Source organism: Populus trichocarpa, chromosome 3, assembly GCF_000002775.5.
Source record: "Populus trichocarpa isolate Nisqually-1 chromosome 3, P.trichocarpa_v4.1, whole genome shotgun sequence".
Taxonomy (NCBI): domain Eukaryota; kingdom Viridiplantae; phylum Streptophyta; class Magnoliopsida; order Malpighiales; family Salicaceae; genus Populus; species Populus trichocarpa.
In genome coordinates this window covers 18,036,202-18,045,176 of record NC_037287.2, presented here as the reverse complement: position 1 = coordinate 18,045,176, position 8,975 = coordinate 18,036,202, and the positions used below count along the sequence as shown (strand labels likewise).

Below are 8,975 nucleotides of genomic sequence, written 5' to 3'. Positions count from 1 at the left end.
ATCAATCACACGTGTAGACACTTAAAGACAGTGGAGCGATTAACATGCTAACTCATGTACAACAGCACATGTCAATTATTTTTTAAAATACTTTTTATTTATTAAAATACTAAAATGACACAAACCCAACTCAATAATTACAAAAGACCAGCTACACAATGACAAAAAATACCCTCTGGCTGAAGGGTTAAAATATTTATCTTCAAGGACAACTGGTCTTTTTGCTATGCTTTTCAAAGAGTAATTTTTTTTATTCAAAGAGTAAATAAGCACTTTTTATATAAAAATACAAAATCAACCCTCATTTGAAGCTTAAAAATTTATTTCAATGATGTAAATTTATTGTTCCATCCCAACATATTCTCCAGTGCCAAAATGATTCATCATGTCCCTAATTTTAAAATGCCAAAATGATTTCATTTCAAAAATAATTCTATCCTCAACCATTAATCGATTAAATATTATTCTCAGTGCATTGTGTTTAGATGAATAATATTTTCACTCTCTTTCATTTTTTTAATAGTGAAAAGGAATTTTTTTTTCAAAGTAACATGGTTTAGCAAAAATATGATAAATACAATTTTTTTTAATATCTTAGATTTAATAAATAAATAAATATTAATCTTAATATCAAGTTATGATAAACAATATTTATTTAAATTTAAAAAAGATATTGATGACACGTGTTGGACGATGGATCTATTAAGCATAAAAAATGGATATTTCCTGTATGAAACCGATATTAATTTTTAGGTATTAAACTTGAATAGAATCAAGAATATGAATTTTATCTCTTCATTTATTTTAAAATTATGACAACAAGTGTTTTGTTTTTTTTAAAAAAAACTTTAATTAGTCATTGGGTCTGGTTATGAAGTCCTTCAACACATTTTTCTTTTTGATGTTATTTTTTATGTAATAGCCATATTTGTAAATCATTAATTCAATTAAAATATATTTTATTATTATTAAGTTGTTCTTGTTAATGGATTATTTGTTATTACATAATCTATTTTTGTAATTTACTATTAGTTAAGTTTGATGATTTTTTAATTAAGTAAAATACAGTTTTAATATTAATAAATATCTAATAAAGATGAGTAATAATTAATATTAATTAATCAGAAATGAATAAAAGAGGATGTCGCTATTACCGCTTCAAAATTTACCTTTGCTTGGCAACTAGACTCCATTTATTTTTATAAGATAATTGAGAATATTATTGCTGAAATTAATATACAATGTGCAAAGCCATTAATTAAGAGGGTGTGGCTTGTAGGAGAAAACTTAAAAAACTGCAAACCTTTATCATGAACCATCACCATCTTTTTTAGACTCAAATAAATATTATCTTTATTACAATTTGAGATTAAGATTAAGATTTATTTATTTTTTAAATTTAAAACTTTAAATAACTTTTTTAAAAATTAATAAAATTACATTTTTTAGAGAAGTCATTTGTGACAAGTTAACTGTGTTATTATTATTATTATTTAATGTGTTAGCTTTGAAAAGAAAAACACTAGTGAAAAGTTTAAGAGTCACAGATGAATTTAAGCAAAATAAAATGGGGTTTAACCTATATGCTTGGCTCGAGAATAGATACAGGCATAGGGCCCTAGCCCCAAGTGTCAGGTTTAAGGTATACCGCTTACTTGGATCTAAGACATTCATTAACAGACAGGTGGCAGTTTTAGTAACTTGCTATATGATTCACAACAATTTTCCTTGCCTGCATTCATGAACGATGAGCATTCTCTCCTGTCAACTGTCTGACTGCTAAAACTTTGACATTGTTTTGTTTTGTTTTTTCAGAGAATTTCCCAATTTCTTAGTCAGAGAGCATAGAATTTCTTAGCTTGTTTCTTCATGCCTTCTTGGACTGGCTACTAGTTACTAGAATGAAGATACATGGAGAAATATTGACTAAGCAAATGCATGTTTTAATTTATTTTGAGAAAGAGAGAATACAGGAGTGAGGATCATATACCACAAAAAAGGCCCCTTATTTACATCATATTAATTGTTGACAATCCTGAAGAACCTAGTCCAAGGATGCAGAAGTATCAAATGATAATTTTCTAACCAAGAGGCAGGTGATTTTTGATGGCTGGGCATGTGTATTATCAAGTGTACATAACACGAAGTCGGGCCGGTGGAGTGCAAGGGCCAATCTCTCCTCACCGGAAACCAAGCCTGTGGCGTCAAGGAGAACATGCCATGAATTTCTGTGGGCCTCGGATATCCAATGCATAGAATACCTGGTCTCATTGACAATAGCAGGATAAGAGAAAAGGCCCTTTGGGATGTGCTTGCATTTCCTCCTAAAGTATTGGCTAAGTTGTGATCCTTTAATCCTTAGGTCCAACCAAGTTTCTGGCATTGGAATAACCTTTGATTCTTTACTAGTAGCAAATTCACGTATCATGTCATTTTCTTCCTCGATTATTGTCATGTAGTAATTACCTCTGAAGAAAGGGTAGCTCTCTCCAATTATCACCATAGCATCCCTGTAGTTGGGCATGAAAATGACCAAGTAATCAGCTTCGCTTAGGCCACAATGTTTCAGGGCTCTATTTTGCACTTGAATTTCTGGGATTGAGATGAAGTTGCCTTGGAAAGAAGTTTTTTTGTTAAGAATATCTACTAGTCTTGAAGCCTCCAATTGTGTTTTGTCAAGATCAGATAGGCTGCGAGTGAATTTAGGAGTGGACTCTCTAGCGCCAAAACTCTGGGGGAGACCGCGCTTGCTGTCTGGTGTGCTTTTAGACGATTCCTCATCGATGCAGAGATTGGTAAGATTAAATGTGCTATCTCCATCTGCCACAATACCATTGCAATATTGAGGATACTTTGCAAGAACATACTGCCTCACATATTGCATTTCACTGAGTGTTATTGGTCCGGACCATCTCAGGTCAAGGCCACGGATCGTTGATATGGCTTCGGCTATCAAATGAGCTGGAATTATGGTGTGTGCCTTCTGTTTATGTTAAAAATTACATCAGATCATACACATTTAACTAGAAACTAATATCAATCATGCTATTTATTTAAGAGAAAAATATAAACAAAAGATCACTAGGACTTGCCTTTACAACCATGCTGGTTGGTCTGCTATTCTGTGTTGGTGAATTGGAAACAGAAGCTGAGGGTGAATCTTCAAGTTTTCTTTCTAGCACATCCTAGACAGTCACAAATAATCAGAAACCTCACAACAGGATTGCAAGCAAACATTTAAATGGGCTAAGGGAAAAAATATAAATCTTGAACAACAGGAAAATATAGCAGTCAGTACCTTGGAATCTACATTTAGCACCAGCTGTTCTACATTAGTCAACATGATTCCTACTGCCTTCCTACAAACTAAGATGGCTGAAGAAAATTAGTGGGCTCTAAATTCAGCAAAGAAGAAAGGAGAAAGAACAAAGTTACAAATCTAGATGTGAAGACCAGACACTACCATATAAACATATTTTGCAGCAGAAATGGGTCAAATTGGTAGAATAAAGAAATTAGAAAGCATTAGGACAAAGGGAGAAAGGTCCACAAGTTACGACAGCAGTTTCACACAAGATGGAGCTATGAAACAGTGACTCGGTAGGTGCAGTAACGAAGTATCCACCCAATAATTGAGGGGCTGAGACTTGTTTAATTTCCCCCACTTTTGCCTATCCTACTAGTGGCAGAAAAAGATGAGGAACAAATTGACACCATCTACGTACATATCATTATCAAATTGCTGATGCCAAATTGCTAATCACCAACATTAATATTTAATCATAAAGGGATGGCGACTGCTTGATCATTTAAAGACGTTAAATATAAATAATCAAGTGTATTTGTGTATTATGGATACGCAATAGAGGCAGAAAAGTGTGGGAATCTTTTTGGAGTGAGAGGGACTGGTCAGAGAGTCAATCTAAGACTAATTTGAAAAATGGTATATTGGGTGGGAGATGCTTCTTTGATTACATCCTGTAGGTACCACAACGTTGCATCTTTGAGAATTAAATCATTAAAATATTGATTAGTTCAAATTGTACAACGTACTAATTGGACTAGGAGATTCTTGTCATGGAACCATTACAATTTTGAAATTGGATTACAGCAGCGCAAGCCCTTAACCCTCTCTTCCCTACTTGCACATGTACGTATGTGCAGATGTAATTGTCTCCATTGATGCATCTATCATTGTTCAAACTAGTATCTAGATGAGAGTGGGTGGGCTATTCTAAACCAATACACATCATTTACTAATGATTAAGAGTAGATAGATTGCATTTTAATTTTTGAACAGCATGGGAGAGAATACTTGCCATCTACATGAAATGAGATAAAATCATATACAAGTCTAGAGGAACTTTATTTAATTAGGTTTAGCCTCTTATCTGACGTGCTAGACTGCCTAAAATTGCAAACAACCAGCCGCATGGCAGCACTTAGGTGACTGTAACTGCTCCGTAAGACCAGTCAATACTAAGTTAATGGAAGCTACAGACAACCAGCAATGCTGGCTCCCCAAGGTTATGTATTTGGAGTTTTATTAAAACAGCATCTCCGAGAGTGTTTTGCAAGGACTCGTCTCTAGTCAACATCAAATTATGAGCCCTTAAATGCCCTTAAATACAAATTCACATCTCTTACTAGTATATGATATCAAACTATGATTGAATCTGATGTCATACTGCATACCTTGACTTGACCACTGTAGTGGAAGCAGTCACCTGTAAGGCCTGATAAATGGTAGAAACTGTCGTTAGCTTGACTGTAAGAACACTTCTTACTAACAGAGTTGTTCCACTACCACTGGAGATTAAGAGACCATACAAACCAACAAGGTCTAAACTGTATAAGCACCTGATATCAGATTGGGACCCATCCACGGAAGTTACAAGCAGGTGCAAAATGGAATATGCCAGTCCTACATTTAGAAGTGGGAATGATCAATATTGCTGCTTTTGTAATGGCAGATGCTTTGGAATGTGAGACAAAAGCATAGATAAAATTACCTGGTATTAGGAGGCAGAAGTAATATAAGGCCACATTCTCTAGACTTCAAAAAACTTAATGAAACATACAGACCCCAATTTCAACATACTCAAAACAGTATGTCCTTCCCTTTAACTAATTTGAAACCACAAAAAGTAAATGAAGAAGGAAATTCATAACATGCTCAATTAATTATTATCCATAGCCAATCTATCTATCGTAGATCAAGCATGAAATTACAAAAGGTGTTTGCTGCCTATTTTATGACTATCAAATCATTACAATGTACATCTCAGAGAAATAATGAGGAGATCATATTGAATCATGATTTCTTAACTAATAACAGCTGCACTTTTGAGAGAACATAACTGGGAGATGAAGACTGGAAATCTAAAGAGAGTCAAACGTTCGGCCTCACATATCAGCATTCTACAAAAAATAAAAGGAGTTTCATACTACAAAAAGTACTTCATGCGATCATCTTTTCTCATGGTGTTGTATACAGCTTGAACCTGGCAGAAAAGAAGTTTCAAGTCAACAAATAATAACCAGGTGTTATTAAGATCATGTGCAAAATAATCAACATATCATTTAATAAGTGTAAATAAATTTAGATATATCAGCCTTTTTTTCCCTTTCCTTTTGCTTTCCAGTAAAAAGCAACAGATGATATTTCATCAATATCTTTTATGTGCTTGAGAGAAAGAAAGACCTGCTCGCTAGATACAACTTGAACAGGACCAATGTTGACTGACACATATTTGCCCCTCGAAGATACTTTCTGCCTCACTTGACCCTGGGAAAATAAGTAGGTTAATGCAATTAGATACTTGTTCATAGTACAAGCCCTAGGTGGATGATTTCAATTTGTTATGCAGATTCAGCAGCAAAGTAAAGATTGCCCAAAAATATTCATCATAACCGCAGTTATATTTATTTCTAAAAGGCAACAAGTCTTTCAAGAACAGGAAAGCATTTTGAAACAATCAGCATCAGTTTGATAGGTCAAGTCTCTTAATTTCTTCACACTGCAATCAGTGAGAGTAAGACACCATTAGGGAGTGCAGATGGACTGCACATTTCTAAATTTTTAATTTATTTTTTAAAAGCTTCAAATTAATATTTTTTAGGTTTTTTTTATAATGTTGATGTGTTGGGGTCAAAAATAATAAAAACAATTATGAAAAAAATATTATTTTGATGCATTTTTCGAGTGAAAAGCATTTTGAAAAGCAACCTTAATCACACTCTCAAATAGGCTCTAAAATAATTTCACCATGTAACAATCAATTGACAGCAATTTCATTCTTTTTCCTGGACAAAACCGGTTAGACAAATGTGACCTTGAATATAACATCTTGCCATGGAAGAGACCAAGAACCAAAGCATGACAAAAAGATTGACAGATCCATAATAGTAATCTTATTGAGAGATTAAGCTCTTTTCAACCAAGGTTCCTATTGTTCTCTAAAAGTTTAAAGGTGAAGTCAACCATCAGGGTTGCAAGATAGAAGAAGACAAAAATTGTTTTATAGCCATATTTCAAGGCATAATAATGATGACAGATAAAACATGTGGCATCTATTTCACATAGCAATGTCAGAAGTTACAAGCTCTTATATTTGCCAGAAGCTTCCAACACCAGCCCTTACAAAATCTTTGACCACTATTCTCTAGCCCCAAATGTGCACAATAACCAGCGCCAATTTGTGTCCAATGCACTGTTTCTCAATCAGGCCTTCCTCATTACCACTTGTTACAATTAACCAACATGTTAATATGGTCTGCATATTCTAGTCCCCATCATCCTAGGCTTTTATCAATGTGCTTCAAATCCTAGACCCACTCATGCTATTTGACGAGAAATGGCCTGATAATGCACCGCCTGTGGAAAAACACAGCTGATGCCAAAACTCTCTTCCATAATCTCAAACTATTTGATGGGCCAATTCACTACTCACATGCTATCATGAAGGTTGCCATTACAGCAGGATTAGCAGTCATTCCCTCAAAACTGGACTTGGAAAAATAAAGGCAATGACATCATTTACTTACCCATTCTGAAACCTAAAACCATGTTTTCCCTAATCTATTATATCAATTCTTGAAAAACTAAACAAGATAACTTAAGTTGGTAGAGATCAAGCAGTTTCAGCTTTCGGGTTTCTGCAGAAATTTCCTGTAGAAAACCACAATTAAGTTAACCAATCACTTTCTTTAAATACCTTCCCCTTCTTTCTTACATCAACAAACAATATAAATTAGGAATGCAGTCTACAAAAATTTATACTATCTCTAATTTCTGGACAAAGATGTCATGGCCAGAGATTCTCCACCTAAAATTTTCTTCATCAATCACTAGACCTTGAACTAATTGTGCTAGTTGCAGAAGTCAACCATTAATTTCAATCACACAGGAGAAGTTCACAAAATACAGAATGCTGGACCATCTACTCTGGCATGCACAACATGCACAACATGCAGCTCAAAAAAGTTCTACTCATTATTGGCAGATAATAAGCACCTCTGTTCAGTAGCTGTTTTCTAAGAGCATCCATTACATTTCAAATGTTTACAAAATTCTGATGCAGGTTACATATTGGATGAGATCATTCAAAGTATCTTATGGAAGAAAACGTATTGTGAGGAAGGTTAAATGAATAGCCTGGAAAACCTTAAACAGTAACACTTCAAAAAAGGTTGCAATAAAAAACCCTGTAGGTGATTCTAAAAACCAAGGCATTCAACATTAACATGAAAGGAATAACACGTCTCCTCACAGTTGAATTCTTTTAACGCACCACTATCTTAAACATCTTTTCTATTACTGAATTGCAGCAGCGCTAAGAAAGGACATATACCTCAGGGATTGGTTGTTGAATTACAGATTCAACAGCAATAACCATAGCTTGCACAAAATCATCACCTCCTGTACCAATTGCAGTAAATCCTCTAACTGTTGGATACGAGTTTACCTGACAGGTAAGTGATACTACTTCTCAGAAGCAAGATTTATAAGGGTTTGATGAACACATAACGATAGTGATTGCAAGATTACAACTTCATAGATTATGCGTAAAATAATAATCCGCATTTAGAATATGAAGACAATAAGGAGTCTATTGCGTCACTAAAAAAAATCAATAAGCTAAATAATAATGAAAGGGGAGTAGAAATGGAGAGAGGCAAAGTAATTGTACCTTCTTATCCAAAGCAAGCCATTCATCAGTGGAATCATCTACTACCGTACCGCCAATAACAACATTTGTGGTTTGTCCAACCCTCGCTTGTGTCTTTGACACCTCTGCATTCAACATCATCGGCTAAAGCATCTATCATCAATGTATGACGACTGACTACGCTTCTAACAAATCATAACAAAGGAACAAATGGAAGATAGAGAGATACAACAAGAACCAGCCCACGATAAACTTCAATTCAAAAACATAACCAACTCAATTAGATTCGAACTCATTAACTAATTGTCAGACTAATTCCAATTACCACTTGAATTGGTTAACTAAATTAAACTAAGCAAATGGTAAAGAAAAAGTAGTACAAACCAGAAATAGCTTTAAGCACAGCTTCTTGAGGGGGTTCTTGATCCTCGTCGCCTTCATTGTTATAAGAGCAGAAACAATTAACAAGAGCTGGTTTTGTTCTTCCAAAGTGATGAGACTCTGGAGCCCTAATGCTTGTTGTTTTACTGCTTGAAAATCCAACGGTTCTTGCTGATGAGAAAGAATAGATGATGGCTCGGTTTGGATGGAGAGGTGGTATCATCATCATCATCATCCATGCTTCTGTTGTCAAAACGGAACGCAACACACTCCTGCACACCATTTTTTTTCCTTCTTTTTTTAAGATTACGGAGAACTATTTTGTGTTAGGGAGTTATTTATATACCTGTGTTGGTTGGGTTGGGTTGGGTTTTAAGGCTTTTTAACTGTCCATTCAATGAATCAGATTTCTCTCTCTCCACG

The 8,975-nt window shown here is 34.5% G+C and overlaps 2 protein-coding genes across 5 annotated transcripts; both read right to left on the bottom strand.

The window, feature by feature from the left end:
- Positions 1 to 1,922: 1,922 nt before the first annotated feature.
- On the bottom strand, positions 1,923 to 5,157 carry LOC7481224 (uncharacterized). 4 transcript variants are annotated; one of them, XM_024598393.2, is made up of 6 exons: positions 5,013 to 5,157; positions 4,861 to 4,924; positions 4,696 to 4,736; positions 3,299 to 3,366; positions 3,093 to 3,185; positions 1,923 to 2,983 (listed from the first exon to the last, which is right to left on the bottom strand). In XM_024598393.2, the coding sequence occupies exons 4-6, from the start codon at positions 3,341 to 3,343 to the stop codon at positions 2,045 to 2,047; spliced, it is 1,077 nt and encodes a 358-aa protein (XP_024454161.2). In that variant the 5' UTR covers positions 3,344 to 3,366; positions 4,696 to 4,736; positions 4,861 to 4,924; positions 5,013 to 5,157; the 3' UTR covers positions 1,923 to 2,044. The 4 variants fall into 4 exon arrangements, with proteins under 4 accessions (XP_024454161.2, XP_024454163.2, XP_024454162.2 ...); XM_024598395.2 differs by having other exon boundaries at positions 3,093 to 3,175; positions 4,861 to 5,121; XM_024598394.2 differs by lacking the exons at positions 4,696 to 4,736; positions 4,861 to 4,924; positions 5,013 to 5,157 and adding an exon at positions 3,464 to 4,125.
- A 7-nt stretch (positions 5,158 to 5,164) lies between these two features.
- On the bottom strand, positions 5,165 to 8,909 carry LOC7496573 (uncharacterized). The gene is made up of 5 exons (XM_024598397.2): positions 8,556 to 8,909; positions 8,193 to 8,296; positions 7,854 to 7,967; positions 5,705 to 5,788; positions 5,165 to 5,504 (listed from the first exon to the last, which is right to left on the bottom strand). Exons 1-5 carry the CDS (start codon positions 8,833 to 8,835, stop codon positions 5,448 to 5,450), a joined length of 639 nt encoding a protein of 212 aa, XP_024454165.1. The 5' UTR covers positions 8,836 to 8,909; the 3' UTR covers positions 5,165 to 5,447.
- Between the last annotated feature and the right edge of the window lie 66 nt (positions 8,910 to 8,975).

Coding starts and splice junctions, on each gene's coding strand:
- LOC7481224 (XM_024598393.2), bottom strand. CDS start 3,343: ATGTTGACTAATGTAGAACAGCTGGTGCTAAATGTAGATTCCAAG. Junction 3,186..3,298: donor TGCTAAATGTAGATTCCAAG/GTACTGACTGCT, acceptor GTGACTGTCTAG/GATGTGCTAGAAAGAAAACT. Junction 2,984..3,092: donor CAACCAGCATGGTTGTAAAG/GCAAGTCCTAGT, acceptor TAACATAAACAG/AAGGCACACACCATAATTCC.
- LOC7496573 (XM_024598397.2), bottom strand. CDS start 8,835: ATGGTGTGCAGGAGTGTGTTGCGTTCCGTTTTGACAACAGAAGCATGG. Junction 7,968..8,192: donor GGCTTGCTTTGGATAAGAAG/GTACAATTACTT, acceptor CTTACCTGTCAG/GTAAACTCGTATCCAACAGT. Junction 5,505..5,704: donor AAGTTGTATCTAGCGAGCAG/GTCTTTCTTTCT, acceptor CTTTTCTGCCAG/GTTCAAGCTGTATACAACAC.